General features: G+C 37.4%; 1 protein-coding gene across 1 annotated transcript; it reads right to left on the reverse strand.

Moving 5' to 3' along the window:
* Positions 1-326: 326 nt before the first annotated feature.
* On the reverse strand, positions 327-19,858 carry LOC128740629 (centromere/kinetochore protein zw10). The gene is made up of 3 exons (XM_053836191.1): positions 18,143-19,858; positions 686-951; positions 327-631 (listed from the first exon to the last, which is right to left on the reverse strand). The coding sequence occupies exons 1-3, from the start codon at positions 19,734-19,736 to the stop codon at positions 410-412; spliced, it is 2,082 nt and encodes a 693-aa protein (XP_053692166.1). The 5' UTR covers positions 19,737-19,858; the 3' UTR covers positions 327-409.
* Between the last annotated feature and the right edge of the window lie 4,187 nt (positions 19,859-24,045).

Genomic DNA, 24,045 nt, shown 5'->3' on the forward strand with positions numbered 1-24,045 from the left:
ACTGGCAGCTCTGCCAATATTTGGAAGATACGATACACTGATGGTAGCTCGCTCTGCCGGGCAAGGTAATCCCTGCGTGCATCTGTGTGAGTGAGTACTAATATTTATACCATCATGCCAACATAGTCGAACATACACCAATACAGAATTTTGGAGAGCTTGCTAACACTCATGCAAAATTTACCACCTTCGCGCAACTGGTGATGACGCATGGCGTTTATATGGAAAAATAACAGAGAGGGAGAGAGGTCAGTCTTGTTAATAATGGGGTCTTCGGTGTTATGCTTAAGGCTAGCAGACAAAAGGGCAGGATTAAAATTCACCTCGTCGGCAGACGGAACATACGTTTAATAAAAAAATTGAATACAAAAAATAGCGGCTGTATCATTGTAGTGTTTGGCCATGTTCCTTACATTTGTATAATAGAAGCTAAAGACATCTGTCTATGATTTGTATTTTGAAATAACGCTCTTATCAAATGTTTTACTTCTTCAGGTCTATAATTTAACGTTAGTGGTCCTTTGCCTTCAGCCCACAACTCCGTAATTTCGACCAGTGAGGAATCGAGAATCGTGTGAAGCTGCACTAGTTTTGTCCAAGGTTTAACTAGTAATGTGATATCAGTAGGATCCTAATAACAATATAAAAGAAAGCGTTCATACATAAAAAAAGTTGATTTGTTTACCTTAAAAAGGGAAGGAGCTTTATCTTCCATTAACCTGATGACTGTTACGAGACCATTGCCAAGAGCTGCTGTAATGTCTTCTAACAACAAAACTCGTTTGATGATTTCAATACAAAAAGTCGTCAGCAAACTTCCAATGCTATTATTGTAAACAATATCCGGCAAAACCGTTTGCCATACGCTTTTTAAAAGTTCCAACTGCCGAATACATTGGCGTACTGCCTTTTGGGACGTAGGACTCAGTTCTACAATGCCGTTAGTTATATCTGTAATATGAAAAAAAAAAATAAAGAGCATCTAGCAGAATTTCTTGAATAATATTTTAATTACTACTTGAAATCTTGGGAGGCATCTGTGTTGGCCATAATGTACAATCAGACAAATCAGTCGTCGCATTTTTAAAAAATGATAGTCTTTCTAATAGATGGAGGGAAATACGTTGCCGTTTGCAGCGCCTGGTGGGGCAGTTAGAGCCAAGTCTGTCCAAGGTTGAGAGGAGTTCCCTGGGCCCGCCAGACCCCCCTATACATTATATGAGCAATCTATTTGTTCTACCATCTTCTCTCAGCCTTGGACAGACTTGGCTCGAACTGCCCCACCACGTGCTGCAAACGGAATAATATAAAATATTTTTGCTATATTTAATATAAAATTTACCTTAATTTAATATAAATAAAGTGGTCAAAAACTGCGCGCACCCTCGTAACTGAATACACGGTGGGCAATAGCGCAAATTTGTGAAGAGATAGAAGGTTGGGAATTTCGACAAAGTTGCTGATCTTGTCAAGACGCATATGGTGGTATACAATTAAGTTCGGAACTGATTCGCTATACAGCCACAGAGAATAGACATCCAAGCGAAAGGTCCCCACTTGGATAAAACTTATGTCAAATTAGTTGGGAAACTATAGCGATGATGTCGCTGAAGGCGCAGAAAATTCTACACTAAACACACAACAGCTAGCTTCTGACGCTAGCATAACGATTATTGTCCATATATACCAGCGCCAGAGGAGCCAAAGGTTGTCAGTGTGCAAATCAAAAGAATCATTTAGTTGGGAAACTATAGTGGTGGTGACGCTAGCATATTAGGTGATTTTAAATTGAAATTTTATCCAAGAATTACCGAAAAATTTGTTCCTGAATGGATGTCTGTTCTCTGTGATACAGCGCTAATAAAGGAGAAATTTAGTTCGAATAGGAATATTTCGGAACCATAATGAGACAGAAGGTTGCTTTTTACTACAAAGTTGTTTGTAAAGTCAAGACAAGACGCATTTGGTGACGGACGCTGAGGTTCGCTAAGTGGCACATACGCTGAAATTAAATTCATTTGGCGATGTCTCCGAACCATGATGAAATAGAAGGTTGATGTTTTAGACATGGCTGTTTATCAGGTGAAGATACTTTTGATGAAAAAAATAGAATTCTTTTCAGAATATTACGGAACCATGATGACATAGAACACTTTGAAGATTGAAAGAATTTACCTTTTATTCCAATTGAAACTTTTGCTTAGTGCATACATTCATGAAGATTATGATGGGGAATCGTTCAATTTATTTAGAACAAGAACACTGCATCATACTCCCCCCATTAATTTCGCCGGATCAACAGTAGGAAGAAAGCATAGTTTTGATACAGCTCGGCGATATTCCTTAGCATCCGTACGAACCGTAACCAATCGTACAATTCCATTTTTCCAGGGTGGGTTACAATACAACGATGCGTCCAAGAGACCATCGATGTGGAGGCGCATTGTCGTCCTTTAATATTACCACACATACCTATCTCGATGTTGCAAATCTCGTGCCATTTCAGTCTAGACTGTAGGTGATGCAAATATTCAACCGACTCTCGCTTCCCAAAGTGCTCCTTCATCAACATATGTTGCCAACGGTTAAATGGAATTACTTTCACTTCAGCAAACGATGTATGCGGAATACTCAACGCTAATTTCCCGGTAAGAAAGTGCGACGACGTCAAAACCTTGATGTCGTTTGGATCATCCGAAATTGGAAACAGAGGTCAACTATTCAAAATGGCTACACACTGCGCTAAAAAAGTTGTCATCTACTCAAATGTAAGAATTGTGTCTCCAACGACACGTTTTAAATTATAGGGGAGTGTCGTCGTGGTTGGGCCACGTTTTGGAATTCACCCATAACTTTCGTTTCAAAAGGAATTTTAGAAATCTAAACACGTCGTTGTAAAGGTCTAAGAATAAGGTATATTTGCGGAAAGTTTTGAACTGATTACTTGAAAAATAAAAAAGTTATAGGCATTTACGTGAAGACAAAATATATTGTCATTGTTCTGGCGACACTGCAGCACTCGCAGTGGGCAAGTGATCGTTTAGCCTTCAACGAGGCAATCGATCAAGTGTCATCGGAAAAAGATAAATAAACAAACTGAGAATTGCGAAAGAAGTGGAAGTTCAGATTAGGGTAACTAACGTATTTTGGACCCCCTCAGCAGCTGTACATAATTTGGACACTTACAGCAAAATCAAATGCAAGTGTCCACATTATGTACAGCTGCTGATGGGGTCCAAAATAGGTTGGTTACCCTACATGGTAAAGATTTAGGAGAAAAGTGAATTGTGTCTGCTAGATTAGAGAGGAGATAATCAGAAAGAGTGAAATTAAATAGTAATTCGAAAGCTGAATCTGTATTACGCTGAGGTGAGCTGAGGTGCAACTGCGATACAGATCATTACATGATGATGATGGAGCCCACCTCATTCCCCTACAAAGGTTACAGATAAAGCAGTGCATCTACGTGCGATTTGTTGATTCCGTTGCAGAAGAAAGCTAACCCGATTGTGATTATCGCCTCATAAACCTGATAAACATAAAAATATACTTTCCTAGGAACTTACCAGTAGAATCGTTGTACATTTACCCATGATCGTTTCGGATAGTTTTACAAGAAAGGAAAAAGACTGGAGTGACATTGTGATTCTCGTTTCGAGTGATTTTGCATGTAGTCACTGTGATAAGATTTATACCGGACAAACAAAAAGAAATTTTGGAATCCGATTCAAGGAGCATGTTTCAGAAGTAACAAAAGCTAGGAAAGAACTACAAGAGAAAGAATTTTACCACTTCAAATCCAAAGTAGCCGAGCACATTTTCGAAGAACATCCCGTTACTTTTGAAAACATTAACCTTCTCTTTTGGGCTATGGCAACTACCGGTTTTGCACACTCACCGGATTATGCGCCCACAATTCCTATTCGGTTTAAATAGGGGACCAAGCTGCTACTCCACAAACAGTCTAAGTTAGTTAGATACTGATGAAGGTCTCACGTCGAGACCGAAATACGTATTTATCAATAAAACAGTAGTAGAATTAAAGGATATAAATAACTTTTGTTTTCTTCTTTTTTATCATTTGAAAAAAAAAACTACAAGGTTTACAGCCCTAAGGGTTGTACGAAAGGGTGACGTAGGACTGTGTCATATAATACTCATTACATTGATAACATGTTTTAATCGATGAAGTATAACTTTATGTCTGATCATTAGATCAAAGACTAATGCAAACTGCATTTATGGCATATGCATATTTGAGTATCTGTGAGTATCATTGTTTGAGTGTTTATTTGTAAAAGAGCGAAATATTCTGATTTAATTCTTCATTGAATCAATGGTGGTTTTGAAAAAAAACCGTGGCCCTGAATAGAACTATGTTTGAGCTGATAGCACTTCTTAAAAATCAGTACTATAATTACTGTTGCCAATATATAGATGGATGTCGCTATTCGGTCCTTTAGACTCTAGGATGATGGTTGCCAGCTAATACAGGAGTGATAGGAAATACCAAATCACTGTAAAGTAGAAATGGATTAGTTTTATTAAAATACTGACCGTCCGTCAGTGCGATCGTGCGATAAATGAGCAGACTGCGAACCTAGTGTGCTATTTTAAATCACTGGAACTGTCGTTGCTACTAGTAAGCTAGTGTAGGTGTCAGAGGAAACCAGATCGACTGCTGCTGCTCAAATGATTATCCGACGCTGAATGAGCAAGCATTTTCCATGTTTACCATGCTATAACGCAAAATGGAACGTTAACCATTTAGAAAGTGTAGAAAAATCTTTCCATTCTTCAATTACTATAGCTCTTATAAGAACTGTTTAAGACCACAATGGCCTGCTGCTGAATTTACTGCCAGTCAGTCGTTCCGTTTCCGTTTGCCTTCAGTGTTGGTTTGCGACAATTGCCATTGAAACTGCCGCCAAAATGCCATCGGGTATGCCTCGAATTGCCATTAATTGCCGCAAAAGTCCTTGGACTTGCATCCAATTGCCGGTGTTGCCGCTAAAATGCCATCGTTTTTACCTCCAATTGCTGTCGGTGTTGCCGCCAAATGCCGTTGGTTTCGCCACCAATAGCCGTCGATGATAAATACTGACCGTCCGTCAGTGCGATCGTGCTATAAATGAGCAGGCGGCGAACCAAGTATACCATTTTATAGTCACTGGCACTGCCGCTGCTACTTGTAAGCTAGTGTAGGTGGTGGAGGAAACCATATCGGCTGCTGCTGCTTAAATGATTGTCCGACACTGATTGAGCAAGCTATCGAACAATTTCGCATGTCTGCGATGGGAAAATGCAAAATGTAACGTAAAGTGCATCGTGTGGGATTCACGTTGGTCATTGCCCGCTGATTCCGCTTGTCTTTGTGGTCGGTGTTGCCGTCAATAGCCATCGATGTTGCCAATTGGATTGGAAAAGGGGTGTGCCTTACAAAGTGGTCTCAAAGGTTATCATTTGGATCCAAATCCTTTGGTGTATCTAATGGGATGGTATGGGTATGGGAAAATTCGACCTAAATTTTACACACATTTTCACTATTTAGCGTATAAAAAATTATTATTAATATGCTACTATAAAATTGCTGGAAATTTTATCTGTCCAACGACATATTAACTGTTATGTTTCGTTCAGTAGTATAGTAGCTATTAGCGTTTGAAATATTTCATTCAAACGTTACACTTCTATTTTTCGTTTTTACAAAGTGCTACCCAGTCCCAGTATAGTAAACAAAGACGTAGTCCTACGTCAAAAAGTCATTTAGAAGGTTAATGGGCACTTTGCAATCGGTTCCGGAACAACCGGTACCCGTTTCTTAGGGGCATTAGGAAGGTTAATATAAATTAGTTTTAAAATTTAACTTTTTAAATCAAACTGAAAACATAAACTTAATTTAACTCCATTGTACTTACATTGAATATACCCGCGCGTAAGAGTTTTATGTTTTCCTCTAAGGTTTCTTTAACAATCTAGCTTCTTGAACTGATATAGGCTGTATAATTTTTAAAAACTATGTTTATAGTCAGCATCTAAAATAGTGTTTTTTTTTCGAATTGCACTACTTTTAGGTGAAAATAGTCGTCATCGATCCTGCAAATCTCAAAAACAGTTTTTTTGTTTGAAACATAAATTTTGTTCATGAAAATATATTTGCTGTGTTCAGATTGGCTAGAAGAATGCAGTGAATACATTTTTATAAACAGAACCCCGCTGTTGGGTTGGGCCCAAAAGCTGCTTCCGAAATTGGGCTCTCAGACAAAAAGGTAATGATTGCTAATTTCCTGTTAAAACGGATTAAGATTTTCGTGATTTTTATCAATCACATCGAAGTAAAAAATACGTATCGGTTAGTTTTGAGCAGAGAATTCAAAAGTTTTTTTTTATAAATTTTAAGTATATTAAACCCTCATACTCTCGCTGGTCCGCTTTACTTTCTCTTACCTTTTTCCTTATTACTACATCTGTATTCTCTGTAACCCATCACATCACTTACTACAAAAGGTTAATTCAATGGACAAAGTAGTCTAAGTCCCCCCTAACAAAAAAACCCATCGCATCACCTGAACCCACCCCATCGGCATCTGCATATCTAGCTGCAGTAAACGTCAGCGACTGCATGTCCTGGGCTCAAAATTTGACTGCGGGCTCAAATCAGACTGGTGGCAGTTGAGTGAAACGCAATGCTGACATGCTATCTCATTTTCGCACACACGAGATGTTGGCGGCGAAAACATGGTTGCCTGCCGATGGGGTGCCTGAACCAGTCATTGTTCCGTACGGTTGTTGTTGCCATATTGAATTGATATTACTATTGCTATTGAGATTCTATTCTGGTTCAGGTTATCTCAGATTGCCGACAATTACTCAAAGCGTTTTTGTTTTTTAACCTAGGTTTATTCCAACTGACCACTGAATAAACAAACATTTTCGCGAGCATAAACAAACGTTTTCGGGTTGTCAGTGTATTGCTTATTGCGAGGTTCAAACTGTGAAAAAAATCAGTGCGAACCTGTCGTCTAAAAAGAGCAACCCAGAGCGAAACTAAGTTCAACCTGAGTGAAAAAACAAACGTGTTGACAGCCTTTCGATTGGAACTAGAGCGAACCTAAGCAAAAACAAAAACGGTATCAGTCAGACCGCCAGCAAATAAAGCAAACTGGAAGAATAAGCGCAGAAAAAACACCAACCTCTTGGGCAGCCAGTGGCGACTCGTGGGGGTTTAGCTTACCTGTTCAACCAGCGAAAAATACAAATTAATACGCAGCTTTTTTATTATCGCATTTCTATATTTTAATCATAAAACAAACATTAGGGGTTTTCACCGTAGCGCTTGCCATGTTGCGTAAACGATGTATTTCGTGTATATACTGCCGCAATTCGCATTGCAGTTCTATGGAGATGGAACTGTTATGCGAGTAGCGGCAGTATAAGTATGCAATACTCCGTATTCGCAATATAGCAAGCGCTACGTGAATATCCCTATTTATTTAAATAGCAACGGAATACGACGGTTTACTTTACCAGCAAAATAGTCTCTGAATTTGACGAACCGAAAACTTTTCGTTCAATTTACCTATTGAACCAAATTCAAGAATTACCACGTTACTGCGATGCGCGCACATCACACGCACCACAAGCAATATGCGTAAGTTGTTCAATGCTAAAAATGAACGAGTTAATGAGAAAGTTTTGCGAATAATGCATGCCAAATCGCCAACCGCGCTCTATTTTCAAATCCCCTTCGTACCAACACATTATTCCTGGTACTAATCTCTAAAGTAACGTTCAAGCGTCGTGTTGAACGTTTTGTTCATTAGCTTCCTAACTAAATAAAATATCAAAGCGCGTGCCATAGGGATATGTGGTAGTAAGTTGTTCAATGCTGAAGATGAACGAGACAATAGAGCGCCCGCGCTTTCAAATAAAAGCTGTGTCACATTCTCTTTTTATCTCCTTCGTACCAACACATTGTCCCTGGTACTAATTCAGTATCAAGAATCAATACCAGGAATAATGCGTTGGTATGCTTGTGCATTGAGATCTCGAAAGAAACGTTCAAATGTCGTGTTGAACGGTTTGCTCATCAGCTTCGTAACTAAACTAAATTCGTATTGCATTGCATATGCATCGGTGCAAACGAAATTTGGTCGGGCTGAATTTTGTTTGCCTGTCCTATGAACAGGTTGAACATGCGGACGAGTCGCCACTGTGGGCAGCTGCCCTGGGTAGATTAAAATTTGCAACTCGAACAAGCCAATCCAAATCCTCATGATAACGCAAACTAAATTATGATTTATAAACCGAATCTTTAAAAGTTTTGCTACATGGAATTGATTCAAAATTACTTCATACATTTGACATCACTAGTGTGCTTTGTGCACTTCATTTGTATAAAGGTACATATCAGCCCTGCATTGAAGGGATCCTTAAGGTTATGCCAAGCACATGATATACTTCAATGATTTTAGATTGAATCATAAATAAGTTTAATCAGCATTTGACTTGACATTAAATTCAGTTTATTATGTACTAGCTGACCCGACAAACTTCGTATTGCCACAAATTAACCTGTGTTGTACATAAATCATGAATCTGGGATGATCTTTGTCACAATCTCGAGTTTTGCAAGCCCCCCAGTGGGCGGCGCTTCCGACGGCGGGTCACCGGCAACACTCGCGACCGTCTCGTCCTGAATGATCTAGTGTTACTATAGTTTTTGTGGTCTTGTATTGACTAATGTTTTATGGAAGAGTCTCGAATTTCTCGAGTTCGATTAGTTTTTGAGTTTCGCAAAAATTTCTGTTTTATTTGTATGAGAGTCCATATCCCCCTACCACAGGGGTGAGAGGTCTCTATCGTAAAATAAATTCAGGACTCCAAAATCTCCCACATGCCAAGTTTGGTTCCATTTGCTTGATTAGTTCTCAAGTTATAAGGAAACTTGAATTTCATTTGTATGGGAGCTCCCCTCTTAAAAGGGGAAGAGGTCGTAATTCACCATACAAAAAATTTCTGCCATCTAAAACTCCCACATGCCAAATTTGGTTCCATTTGATTGGTTAGTTCTCGAGATAAGAGGAAATTTGCATTTCATTTGTATGGAAGCCCACCCTCTTAAAGGGGAGATGGGCCATAACTCGCTTTCTAAAGAAGAGAGGGGTCTCAATTCACCATAGAAAAAAATCTTGCGTTCAAAACCACTTACATGTCAAATTTGGTTCCATTTGGTTGATTAGTTCTCGAGTTATGAGGAAATTTGTTTTTCAGTTGTATAGGAGCCCCCCCCCCCTCTTAAAGTGGGGAAATCCATAGAAAATATACCATAGAAAATATTCTTGCCTACAAAAACACCCACATAGTAAATTTGGTTCCATTTACTTGATTTGTTCTAGAGTTAAGAGGAAATTTGTATTTCGTTTGTATGAGAGCCCCCCCTCTTAAAAAGATAAGGGGTCCTAATTCATCATAGAAAAAATGGTTGCCTCCAAAAACACCCACATGCCAAATATGGTTCCATTTGCTTGATTAGTTCTCGAATTATGAGAAAATTTGTATTTCATTTGTGCAGAAGCACCCCCTCTTAAAGTTGGGAGGGGTCCTAATTCACCATAGAAAATATTTTAGCCTCCAGAAACCTCCACATGCCAAATTTGGTTCTATTTGCTTAATTAGTTCTCGAGTTATGAGGAAATTTGAATTTCATTTGTATAGGAACCCCCCACTCCTAAAGTGGGTAGGGGTCCCAATTCATCATAGAAAAAAGTTTTGTCTCCAAAAACACCCACGTGCCAAATTTGGTTCCATTTGCTTGATTAGTTCTCGAGTTATGAGGAAATTTGTATTTCGTTTGTATAGGAGCCCCCCCTCTTAAAGTTGGGAGGGGTCCTAATTCACCATAGAAAATATTCTTGCCCTCGAAAACTTTCACATGCCAAATTTGGTTTCATTTGCTTGATTAGCTCTCGAGTTATGAGGAAATTTGTATTTCATTTGTATAGGAGCCCCCCTTCTAAAGTGAGGAGGGGTCCCAGTTCATCATAGAAAAAATGTTTGTCTCCAAAGACACCCACGTGTCAAAGGTGGTTCCATTTGCTTGATTAGTTCTCGAGTTATGAGGAAATGTGTATTTCGTTTGTATAGAAGCCCCCCCTCTTAAAGTGGGGAGAAGTTTTAATTCACCATAGAAAATATTCATGCCCTAGAAAACTTTCACATGCCAAATTTGGTTCCATTTGCTTGATTAATTCTCGAGTTATGAGGAAATTTGCATTTCATTTGTATAGGAGCCCCCCTTCCTAAAGTGGGAAGGGGTCCCAATAGAGGTTTTCCGTCAGATCATACCCCTCCTTTTCTTATTTTTTCTCAAAAGTACTCCCAATACGAGTGACAATGGTGCAAAAATATATTTTTTTCGTTGACTCTAGAATTTACTACGATTTTTTAAACAATGCAAATTGCAAGAATGTTGAGTTTCTTTTCACCAAATCACGAATGTTGAGTTTTAAAAAATTCGTTTCGGCTGCACTGTTTATCAAAATTTTCAGATTTTCTGGCAGCATTGCATAACAGTTTTTGACATATGTGTATCAGCGGTAGAGTGAAAAGGATAAAACGAATGAAAAGCTAATGATTACCTTCTTTTTCATTTCGTTTGTTGCTTGCCACAAGAGTAAAGAGTGGCACAAATGGTTTCGAAGTGGTGAAAATAGAGGACACTGGTACAAAAAGGCATGTAAGACATCCGAGAAGTGACCGGTTGAAATATACGTATTTTAGTTTTTCATTTTTACAGTAGTTAGAGGCTTTAATAAAGAAAGTTTTATATGGGTATCATTTCTAAGAGTCAAAACCGAACATTTAGTGAAAAAAAAATTTTTGACGGAAAACCTCTATTCATCATAGAAAAAAAATTTGTCTCCAAAAACACCCACGTGCCAATTTTTGTTCCATTTGCTTGATTAGTTCTTCAGTTATGAGGAAATTTGTATTTCATGTGTATAGGATCCCCCCTCCTAAAACGGGGAGGGGTCCCAATTCATCATAGAAAAAATTTTTGTCTCCAAAAACACCCACATGCCAAATTTGGTTCCATTTGCTTAATTACTTCTCGAGTTATGAGGAAAATTGTGTTTCTTTGGTACAGGAGCCCCCCCTCTTAAAGTGGGGAGGGGTCCTAATTTACTATAGAAAATATTCTTGCCCTCGAAAACCTTCACATGCCAAATTTGGTTCCATTTGCTTGATTAGTTCTCGAGTTATGAGGAAATTTTTATGGAAGCCCCCCCCCCCCCCCTTTTAAAGAGGAGAGGAGTTATAATTCCCCTTATAGAGGGGAGGGGTCTTAATTTACCATAGAATAAATTCTTGTCACTGAAAACACCCACATGCCAAATTTTGTTCTATTTGCTTGATTAGTTGTCGAGTTATGCAGAAATTTGTGTTTCATTTGTATGGGAGCCCCCTCTCAGGGGGAGGGGTTTCTAACCATCACTAAAACCTTTCCTGGCCCCAAAAAACCTCTACATGCATATTTTCATGCCGATTGGTTCAGTAGTTTTCGATTCTATAAGGAACATACGGACAGACAGACAGACAGACAGAAATCCTTCTTTATAGGTATAGATAAAGAAAATGTTTTAGTCTTCTCGAAATAAACTGAATATTGTAATTTTAATCAAAAGTCAGGTGGGAAAATTTTATAAGCTTCAAAGCAAAATAAGAAACAGGTGAATAAACAAAACTTAACTTAAATCTAAACGAATTAAACTAAAAGTTATCAGATATCTATAAAAAATATTCTTGAAACGTTTATAAGCAAAAATAAAGATTTTGATATGCTGGGATTTAATCGTAATTAAAATACTTATAAAATCACACTTACATCAGATATGCTAATAACATAACGATCACAAGAACACTATCGACCCAGTTTCTTTCACCCGTTGCAGTTGTGCACCCACAAAATCAGCAATCCATACTGAACACGCTGCCTCAATTCATCGCAGGTACATCGCATGCATCGTTGAAGTACATCGCATGGCGTTACCAACGTATCGTACCAAATAGAGTGACTATATACAGAGTGGCGACAATGTCAAAATTGGAATGAAAATTATCTGTCAGTGTCATTCCAATCGAGCAGACGACCTATCCAACGCGTATGCAGGATAGAGAAAGAAAAACCTTGGAAAAACCGCATTGCATACATTTGGGATGACTTGTCGCCACTCTGTATATAGTCACTCTAGAACCAAAGTGTGAACCATTTGATCAGAGTATGCGGTACGCAAAAAACTTTAAACGCTACGACGAGGCAAGTTTGAGTTGAACGTGAATCAAAGAAAAATGACTTCGATTCAACTTGGGTCTAGTATATGCCAACATTGAAGAGCAGACATACACTTGACAACAGGCTTGCAATGCAATGTGACATAAATTTTACTTGTGGAAATCAGTTTTCGGGTAAGTGGTTTTCGGGGAAATGATACCTTCGGAAAAATGTTTTTCGTGGGATTGTTACATTCGGGGAATTAGTACATTCGGGAAAATATCTTTCAGGAAATTAGTACATTCGGGGAAATATATTTCGGGGAATTATTACATTCGGGGAAATATCTTTTGGGAAAATGGTTTCCGGGGAATTGTTACATTCGGGGAGACGGGTTTCGGGGAATTGTAATACAATGCCATTACACATAATACAAATTAAATTCAAATTCAAACTGACAAATTTCGCGACTATACACTATAAACTTTATCTCTTTACAAACACATAAACTAACTTCTATTTTGCTCTCTCCCAAGTTTTTGTATAACAGGGTTTTTTTTTTTTTTTTTTTTTTTCTAATTAACCCTCCGCTCTCCCCCACACCAAAAAGCTCTCTTGAGCCCCCTGGTAATGGACACTCAACACTCAACCATACACTAAACAAAAAAAACAAAATTTAATTGGTTGAGAGCAGATCAAAATATTAAGATTAAATTTAATATTAACTAAAAAACAAAAAAAAATTAACATAGAAATAATATATGTGCTTCTAGTGGATTTAGTATCCTTTTAAAGAAGCACAGCATATTGAACTATTTACGAATTATATTTAAATGACGATTATAACAAAATTACTCAAAGCAAAAACATATTGAACAATAATACTAAAGGAAATAACAAATAGAAAGAGAAAGAAAAGAAAGAAAAAGCATTTCAACTTATTACATATATATATTTATTTTTAAATTATTAGTTGCGCCATTTGATCTTTCAAGTATTGTTTGACATTAGTTTTGAAAGATGAAGCATTAGTCATTCTTCGAAGATGCATAGGTAGCCTATTATATTTGGTAGGACCTATGAAAGAAATCCGTTTTTGACTGAAGCTGGAATGCGTATGAGATCTCGAAAGGTAATTAATTTGCCTTGTGTTGTGAATCCGAGGTGCTATATCTATTGCTAGATTGTGTAACCGCTTTGGGTCATGTAAAATGCTGCGGACCATTAGCAACGTTTGTTCTTCACACAGCCCAAGAATTGGTAGTATTGTGTGAGGAAGATTAGTGTATAATTGAATTGACGGATATAAGAACGGTAACTTAAAGATTATTTTAAGGCATCGGTTTTGTAATATTTGAAGTTTTTTCAATTTTGACTTACAAGCTCTACCCCATGAAATGATCAAGTAACTCAGATGAGAGTGGATGTGTGCAAAATAGAAATGAAGCATAGCTTTTCGAGGAAGAAAATAGCTAACACGTCTCAATACTCCGCACATAGAAGATATCTTACTTGCAACTTTTTCGATGTGAATATTCCAAGATAAGGTGGAATCTAGATATGCACCCAAATATTTAAATGATTCGACTTTATCAACAATATCAGTTCCAATAGCTAATACAGGTACCTGTGGAAGAATTTTCCTGGGTGATCGAAAGATCATGAACTTAGTTTTTTTTAAATTCAATGACAGAAGATTAGTAGAAAAGTACTCCTGAAGCAGTTGTAGATCCTGTTTCATGTCTGAAATGATGATATTCAACTTCATGTGAGGGTAAAATATGGCTGTATCATCAGCAAATAACCTAGCTGTCCCAGCAAGATTTATGTTACTAAGATCATTGATGTAAAGGAGGAAAAGTAAAGGGCCAATGTTACTCCCTTGTGGAACTCCAGTACTTATTATTCTCTGAGAACTTATTTCCCCGTCATATACGACATATTGGCTTCTGTTACTCAGATAGCTACGAACAATGTTATTTGCAATGCCTCTGATGCCATATTTTTCTAATTTCCGCAATAGTATATCATGATTGAGAGTATCAAATGCTTTTTTTAAATCAAGGAACAAGGCACCCACCATTTTCTTTGCATCGGTTTCTTCTAGTATTTGATCAACGAGCTCAGTTACTGCCACAGTTGTATTACTTCCACTACGGAAACCATACTGCAAACTGTACAATATGTTATGCTGGTTCAGAAAATTTATCAGACGATTAATTAGAAGCTTTTCAAATATTTTATTGAAAACTGACAAGGTTGATATGGGCCGATAGTTGTCGAGTTGGCTTGAGTCTCCTGATTTGAATATTGGGACCACTTTGGCAGTTTTAAGACAATCTGGATATGAACCTGTTTCGATAATCAGGTTGAATGTTTCAGACAGGATTCGTGAGAAATGAACAACATTACTTTTGATTATTTTTGCGGGGATATTGTCAGGACTCGGACTTTTGTTAGATTTTAGCTCGTTAATCAAAAGCACAATCTCATTTTCAGACGATGGCTGCAGAAAGATTGACTCAGAAACAGGGTTGATATGCCGTAACGGATTTCCACGAGTAGCATTTATTTTAGCGGCTAGCTTTGGACCAACAGATGTAAAATGTTTATTAAATTCTTCACAGATTGTTTTATTATCAGTGACAGAATTTCCTTGTATGGATAGAGAGAGTTTAGGATTATTAGTAGGTTTACCTAGTATTGCGTTAATATTTTTCCAAAGTTTAGAATGCGGTGTATTATTTAGTAGATTTTCGTAATAGCTTTTTTTGGCTTGTTTCTTAGCTGTATCTAGTTTTTTTGAAATATGTTTCAATAGTTCAGCTGATCGCGTGTTGTTTGGATCTCTGCGACATTTTTTCAAATAATTATTTTTAATTTTAATCATTGTCCACAAACTAACGTTCATCCAAGGGCATTGGGTGCTTTTTATATTAGCTACCTTAGATACGGTTTTACTGCAACCTTTGAGGATATCGTTATATTTAGAAATGATATTCTTCAAGGAATCATTCGCGTTATGAACTGGTCCAATGCCTTCCAAATAACGCTTGAATTCAGCTTCAAGTTTATCATGGTTGACAATATTTTTTGATAAGATTATCCTGCTAGATCCACCACACAATTTAAACTCTGATACAATTAGAGAATGATCACTTAAATCATTTAATATTGTATGATTGCAAAGTCGGTTGGCATCTATCATTTTGCATAATACATGATCAAGTATATTTTGGCTAGAAGGTCTCGTAACAAATGTGTTAGAACAGATAAAACTATAGGACTGCAAGAGGTGCTTGTATTTAAGGACTACGTTATTGTTTCCTAGGTTTACTGGTATATTAAAGTCACCAAATAATAAACAAGGACGATTAACCTTGCTTCTGAGTAAGCAACCCTCTAACAGATCATGGAGCAGATTGAAATCATACGAAGGAGGACGATACAAACCGTGAACATCATACGTTCCTCCATTTAGCATCAACTCAACATAAATGTGATGAAAACCTTCACTGCAAATATTTTCAATTATTTTATACTCAATTGTATTCCTTATGTACATTGTTAATCCCCCTGACGAATTATCTCTACAGGAGAAAATACTGTTATAGCCATCAATGTTATACAATAAAGTGTTCCCTTTTTTAATCCACGTTTCCCCAAGAATTATCACATCAATAGGGATTGTTAGCTGATCAATTGACAATAATATTTCATCTAACTTATTTAAATCATTTATTCCTCTCACGTTCCACTGTAGCACACGTAGGTGTTTGGCTGGGACTTTCTCGTAAGCTGTGTTGAAATCAGGGTTGTAACAAAGAAGTGCGCTGAAGATGCCGAAACGATTTAATGTAAAAGAGCACTTTTATGAGCGATTGCGCACTTTGGAAGGTACAATTTTCCTTGCAACTTTTGTAACTGTAAGAGTAACTTTTCTGCTAGACTAGATTAATTTGCATAGAGCAAGGGTATTGATAGTGCTAGTCCAGTTTTAAACTGTAGAGCAGAAAAAAACAATTTCATTTTGCTAGACCAGCAGTAGTTGCAGAGCGTTGTGAGTCCGTGTAAAACCACTAGCCGCACTAGCACAAAACCGATGCAAGGCCAGCTAAGATGCTAGCTGAATTGCATAAAATGGAGCAAGTTTAAATAGCAACCAAAACGTGAATCACAGACAAACAGACGAGACACTCGCGTAAATTCCATCGTCCAATAAAAAACCACTCATTTTTCAAAAAAGCATGTTTCGCAACATGACCACACCGCGGCGCGCCCATGTTGCTTCGAGATTTCAGTATAAAACCATTCAAATGTAAAAACCCTACAGCATAAAACCGTGCAAATGCAAGCTACTCCGCGACATGCATAACAGAGGGTGCTAGTGTGCGCAAAATCTGTAGGACGATGGTTTTTAAAGGATTTTCTTCTATGTGTCATGTCAGTTCGTCAGTGCGTGAATGTTTAAGTTGTACTCATTCATACTAGTTGTTGGGTCCGGTTAGTAACCGAAGCGAGAAGAATTCACATTAGTATGAGTCCGGATGGGTATTAGTCATTGGCTGAACTAGCGCTCATTTCTAGGGTGGAGGGCTATAGCCCTCGGTATTTTTTTCGACCTATTTCGTCGGCATAATAAAATTATTACTTTCCCTTACCGTTCCTTCATCAATTGTAGAACCATCGTTTCAAAAAAATATAATAAAATTAAATGCACATTAAGGGGACATAAACAACTAAAATTATTGAAAAAAATATTTTTTCAGATTTTGATTCTGCAGTCTTTTCCGCTTATTTTGATGCTAATTTTGTAATAATCCGACCACGGGAAGTGGCCAAAAAACGATCATACACATAACCATTTCAGTGCGGCGTGGAACAACCTCGACGGAATAAAACGCCGCTCCTGAAAAACCACGATTTACAAACTTTATGTACTACCTTTTTCTCAGAAACTACACAACGTATTGGAACAAACTTTTTTTTTGTTTTGTTGGTAAGAGCTTGGCAAAGACTTTTATAACTTTTGAGTTTTGTAAACGAAATACACCTTGAGAAAAACGAAAAAGAAGAAAGATGGCTAAAAAATAAAATTTTGTCTTTTTTTTCTTTTTCCTCAAGCTGTATTTCATTTAAGCAACTCAAAAGTTATAAAAGTCTTTGCCGAGCTCTTATCAACAAAACAAAAAAAGTTTTGTTCCAATACGTTGTGTAGTTTCTGAGAAAAAGGTACATAAAGTTTGTAAATCGTGGTTTTTTAGGAGCGGCGTTTTATTCCGTCGAAGTTGTTCCACGCCGCACTGGAATGCTTGTATGTATGATCGTTTTTCGGCCACTTCTCGTGGTCGGATCATTACAAAATTAATATCACAATAAGCGGAAAAGACCGCAGAATCCAAATCTGAAATAAAAAAATAATGTTTTAATAAAGTTTTAGTGGTTTATGTCCCTTAATGCTGATGATGATTTTTGCAGCCGAGAGCCGGGGTGACTCCTGCCGTATCAAGAATTCCTCTCCATTGTACTCGGTCCTGAGCAACTCGTCGCCAATTCGTTGCGCGTCTCGACACACGTAAGTCGGCTTCAACCTGGTCGAGCCATTTATAGTATGTTGGGCCCGTCTATTCATGGTGTTGGTGGGGTTCTTGAAGAGAACGGATTTCACTGCAGGCACATTAATGCATGAGATCTTATAATCGTGCAGCATATAAAAATTACTCTCAAGTTTTTATTATCTAAAGTTATCTAACTATAGTTTCTTCTTAACTTTAAAAAACCAGGTCAATTTTTCTAGGGGCTAAAACACTCCTAGGGGGAATTTAATGGTTTAATTGTAATATGTATGCTTAATAGTAATATATTTACCAAATTCCTGTAAAGACTGCATCAGCACTGTACGTTGGTTTTGTAATTGTAAGTGAAAAGTTTTATTTCCCTGATCGCGCAGAGAGTTCCCAATTAGCATAAATGAATGGTCCGTATCTAGTTTACTAGCATTCTTTTGCAACCAAAATGACAAATACATGCAGTTATTGTGGAATAATGCCGACTGTTGAGGTATCTTCAGTAGCAGCTTCTCATGCCTTTGGGTTACTTGGATAGTGTACTGCTCTAAAATAGTTGCAATCGATTGCATCAAGCGATCTGACAATTTTTCACCATTTAATCCTTCCGATAACACCTTGTCTAGCAACTTTTTTAGCTCAATTGTGCTTTTTGATACCATACAACTAGCAAACATGTCTGATCCAAATGAAAAATCGGACTCACGATCTTCTACAAGTACCATATCATGTAAATCCTTTTTCATTATTTCAAAAGCATTAGACACAATGTTAGCACAGAACTTTTTCTGAAATAAAAGCTCAATTTTACTTGCATACTCGTCAAGTACACAATCATTCTCATTATCCAGAAATAGCATGTCAGTAAGAAATTTATTGAATTCATGAACTGCTTGAGCCATGTCAGAATCATTCATTTCATCTATAGTATTTGGGATATCGTTTTGTAAGCAATTATCAATAAGCAAACGACAAATTCTGCCTTTTGTGTGTTTTGCAATAATTGAGAAAATACACTGACGATCTGATATCACTATATTCATTTGTCCTAAACAATAGAATGTTTCCATCATCTGTTGGAAAATGGTCTTATAGTTTGGTCGCAAATCTTCAGTTGATTTTAATTGGTAGGATAGCTGTAATGACATATAATCGCCATCATTTTCGTTACATACTAGTAAAACAGGTTTGGTTATGATTGGCTCGAAAACGTTGTTCATCAAAAAATTGCATAGCTTGTGTATGTTGTAATTGGTGTGGATCAGTGCAAGCACTACTTGGTGCAATTGATCTTCATCCTTTTTTATCTTAATGGTAACTGCCTTGGTATTCTGGAACGGCTTCTCGGTCAGTTGAATAAGAGATTCAAACTTTTTATTTAGATTAAATAGCAGTATTTGATACTCTTCGTGACAACGCAATCGAATATTATGATAGCATTCTAATCTCATCAGTATATTATCGCCTGCGTCGTTTAAAAGTGCTTTGATCTTTTCTATTATATGTAGAAGTTTTTGATAATCATCTCCACATCGAGGAATCATTTCAAACCATCCATGAATTGTTTGAAGTTTATATGCTGTTTTATAGGCAATAATACATTCGCCGAGTTCTTCACGTTGTTGTTGCATTCTTTCGTTTGCCATATATAACTGCCATGAAGAGTCCTGATTGATCAAGGTCACCACTTTATTAATATCTTCTTCCAACAATTTACCATTCTTCATAATTTTCACATTGTCGTAGCAATTAGGCAAAAAGTCTAAATAATAATTAGATACTATTTCATGTACTTTTACTTGATAATCTCTGATTTTGGATATTAGAGTGGTTATGGCTTTTTTTGCATCAAGCTCATTATCAATGCTTTCAATTTTTACGCTTTCATCCATCATTTAAAAAAAACAAAAATCAATCGAAAATCGTAGTTGTTTTAAAACACCGATAAACCAACTGTGAAACGATAATATTGTTGCCACAACTTTAAGTATTTGCACCGCGGTTTTACGTTACGTTGCAGAGAACGCAGAAGATTCAATTTTAGGGGGTTTCAGATTTTCAACCAGGGGTAAGAAATAAACGTCAAATTTAGAAATACTCACAGTAAGAGATGCGCGGAAACTAAAGCCAATGATTTGGCCAAGGGGTTTCCAACAGCAATGATTACTACGCACCTTTGAAAAAAGTTACTTTTGATTACTTTACTGATTATTGTGCATTTACTTGATCGATGGATTCCGAGGGGAGTTCAGGTACTGTTTCGAACGTTCCAAAGGTAAAAAAATGACTAAATTGGCAACACAGTTCGTAATGTTTTATCGCCATAACTGGCAACACAGGCTCATTGCGTTTCTGTCGCAACCTTAATCGTGACTTCGTGTTAATCATACAAAAGCATTAAACAAATTGTTTCCGAATACGAACGTTATTGCTTTGTTATTGCTTGTTTGGATAATGAAGGATAAATTACGCTTTATTCACTATGAAATTTCGGCAAACCGGCGTTGAAAATACAAATTCATTTCATGCTGAATTTCATTCCGTTTCTTCTGATAGAACGGTAATTCCTAGGTCCATTTACTTTGCTCGATTGGTTCCAATAATGAAACAGCGATGATGACACAACTTGACATTTTATCTGTCAAAAGCTAAAAAGGACCCTTTTTACGACCGTTCAGAAACACGACTGTTTCAACCGTCGTGTCCAGTAAGGGAATGCGCGCACAATACCTCTGATTACTATAGTAATCAATCTCTTGTGATTACTATAGTAATCAATCTCTAGTGATTACTATAGTAATCAATCTCTTGTGATTACTATAAATTAATCATGATTACCAATGATTACTTAAGATTATCATTGATTACTCTACTGATTACTATTGATTACCTAATTAATTCGTAAATGATTACAAAACTAATCTCTGATTACTACGCACTAATACCACAGAGAACAGATTAACAGACTCGAAGGAAGTAATCGATTTTTTGTGTGTAAAATCTGTCGGTAGCGCCCTCCAGAAATAGTTTGCCAAACGCATCAAAAAACATCCATGTACCTTTATCAATATTTCTTTGTGCTGGAGTTACATAGCAGCGATAGCAGCGACATCAAGATTTAGTTTGCCACTTACTGCTCGAGGGGTGCTCTATTGAAGGATTACTCGTAGATTACATAAAAACCTTTTACACACTTTTTGTCAATTACCTGGTAGTCTGTTCTCTGTGCTAATACCACAGAGAACAGATTAACAGGCTCGAAGGAAGTAATCGATTTTTTGTGTGTAAAATCTGTCGGTAGCGCCCTCCAGAAATAGTTTGCCAAACGCATCAAAAAATATCCATGTACCTTTATCAACATTTCTTTGTGCTGGAGTTACATAGCAGCGATGGCAGCGACATCAAGATTTAGTTTGCCACTTACTGCTCGAGGGGTGCTCTATTGAAGGATTACTCGTAGATTACATAAAAACCTTTTACACACTTTTTGTCAATTACCTGGTAGTCTGTTCTCTGTGCTAATACCACAGAGAACAGATTAACAGGCTCGAAGGAAGTAATCGATTTTTTGTGTGTAAAATCTGTCGGTAGCGCCCTCCAGAAATAGTTTGCCAAACGCATCAAAAAATATCCATGTACCTTTATCAACATTTCTTTGTGCTGGAGTTACATAGCAGCGATGGCAGCGACATCAAGATTTAGTTTGCCACTTACTGCTCGAGGGGTGCTCTATTGAAGGATTACTCGTAGATTACATAAAAAACTTTTACACACTTTTTGTCAATTACCTGGTAGTCTGTTCTCTGTGTTTTAACCATTTTCGAAATCGATGAATGATTTTCGTACCAGTTTGCCTGAACGGCTTTCCGGTGATTGCGATGATTCCGGTTACATGTTGCGAGCTATTGCCGTACCGATTAAGACTACCATTTGGGTCATATATTGTGCTGTTAGTCAGCGACTCAAGTATATCAATGAGCAGCGTATCTTGAAAAATAGAAAGATGCTCCATCGAGCACGATTCCAAAGTTTTCTGGCAAACAATACAGTCGAGTGTGGAGTAATTTGACGAAACATCGACAGAGCTCTATAAAAAACTTTTTAGAGGCTGCAAAGCTGAAAAGGCTGGTCCCAGTACGTTTGAGTCAGGCAGTATTAAGTGAAAGATTATAACGACCAAAGATGGAATTAAAATGAGGAAGAGGAAGGTTCAGTTGATAGTTTTGGCCTAGCCTCCAAAGCGCCGCCACTTCTTCGATACTCATTAAAATATGTAAAACAAAATATCACTTTATCATTATTTTATTATTGTGCTCTTAGCGTATTGCACTGCACCGCTATGCTTCCATCAGGCAAAAATGCTGTCCCACATGAAAATACTACTTATTCACTTATTAGCAGCATGTTAGAATTGCTGCTCAGACGTTCGATAACATTGAGGATATTGGCCATCTTTGGCGTGCCATTTTTAGAAATCGAAAATGCTGAAATTGTAGCTGTTATTCTGACCGATACCGTATGTCCGCTATTTAGATCCTGACTTGTTTACACTGTCGATACCGTGGCCGTTTGCTGGCGAAGATGAAATAGCGTTGTTTTATCCGTCAAGATGGTAGAAGCTCTTGACATTGGCACTCCGCACGCAATAGCTCTTCCGTGTATGCTGCCTATATGTATGAAATCTAGATCTTTGTTTAGAAATAATGGAAATAATTTACTTACCGTATATAATTCAGCAGAATAATTCCAAATATACCCTTGGAATCGGTAGCTCCACAAATGTATTTTCGTTTTCGGTTTAAGGAATAATTAATAAACAAACATATGTCGTTGCTACAGTAACTTTCTTTAAAGTTGCCAGTTATTGTGATATGTGGAACATAGCAAGCAAATAAAATAAAAATGGCAACATGGATTTCGCGTAGCTGGCGCACGCTGACACAGATGTCGCTAGTGTATTGGTTAAAGTTTTACACATGGTTTGAAATATATATTACTAGCTGACCCGACAAACTTCGTATTGCCACAAATTAACCTGTGTTGTACATAAATCATGAATCTCGGATGATCTTTGTCACTTCTCGAGTTTTGCAAGCCCCCCAGTGGGCGGCGCTTCCGACGGCGGGTCACCGGCAACACTCGCGACCGGCTCGTCCTGAATGATCTAGTGTTACTATAGATAGTTTTTGTGGTCTTGTTATTGATTAATGTTTTATGGAAGAGTCTCGAATTTCTCGAGTTGGATTAGTTTTTGAGTTTCGCAAAAATTTCTGTTTTATTTGTATGAGAGTCCATATCCCCCTACCACAGGGGTGAGAGGTCTCTAACTATCATAAAATAAATTCAAGACTCAAAAATCTCCTACATGCTAAATTTGGTTCCATTTGCTTGATTAGTACTCAAATTATAAGGAAATTTGTATTTCATTTGTATGGGAGCCCACCCTCTTAAAAGGGAAAGGGGTCGTAATACACCACAGAAAAAAAATTCTGCCATCTAAAACTCTCACATGCCAAATTTGGTTCAATTCGCTTGATTAGTTCTCGAGTTATGAGGAAATTGGTATTTCATTTGTACAGGAGCCCCCCCTCTTAAAGTGAGGAGGGGTCCTAATTCAACATAGAAAATTTTATTGCCCTCGAAAACCTTCACATGCCAAATTTGGTTCCATTTGCTTGATTAGTTCTCGAGTTATGAGGAAATTTGTATGGAAACCCCCCCTCTTAAAGGGGAGAGGAGTTATAATTCCCCTTATAAAGAGGGGAGGGGTCTCAAATTACCATAGAATAAATTCTTGTCACCGAAAACACCCACATGCCAAATTTGGTTCTATTTGCTTGATTAGTTCTCGAGTTATGAGGAAATTGGTATTTCATTTGTACAGGAGCCCCCCCTCTTAAAGTGAGGAGGGGTCCTAATTCAACATAGAAAATTTTCTTGCCCTCGAAAACCTTCACATGCCAAATTTGGTTCCATTTGCTTGATTAGTTCTCGAGTTATGAGGAAATTTGTATGGAAACCCCCCCTCTTAAAGGGGAGAGGAGTTATAATTCCCCTTATAAAGAGGGGAGGGGTCTCAAATTACCCTAGAATAAATTCTTGTCCCCGAAAACACCCACATGCCAAATTTGGTTCTATTTGCTTGATTAGTTCTCGAGTTATGCAGAAATTTGTGTTTCATTTGTATGGGAGCCCCCCCTCTTA

Source organism: Sabethes cyaneus, chromosome 3 (genome assembly GCF_943734655.1).
Source record: "Sabethes cyaneus chromosome 3, idSabCyanKW18_F2, whole genome shotgun sequence".
Taxonomy (NCBI): domain Eukaryota; kingdom Metazoa; phylum Arthropoda; class Insecta; order Diptera; family Culicidae; genus Sabethes; species Sabethes cyaneus.

Bases quoted from the DNA above. Each gene is read 5' to 3' on its own strand.
- LOC128740629 (XM_053836191.1), bottom strand. From the start codon at position 19,736: ATGATGGATGAAAGCGTAAAAATTGAAAGCATTGATAATGAGCTTGAT. The intron at 952-18,142 runs GTAAATATATTA...TTCATATTACAG, and splicing joins GCAGTCTTTACAGGAATTTG to ATATAACTAACGGCATTGTA. The intron at 632-685 runs GTAAACAAATCA...TATTGTTATTAG, and splicing joins AAGCTCCTTCCCTTTTTAAG to GATCCTACTGATATCACATT.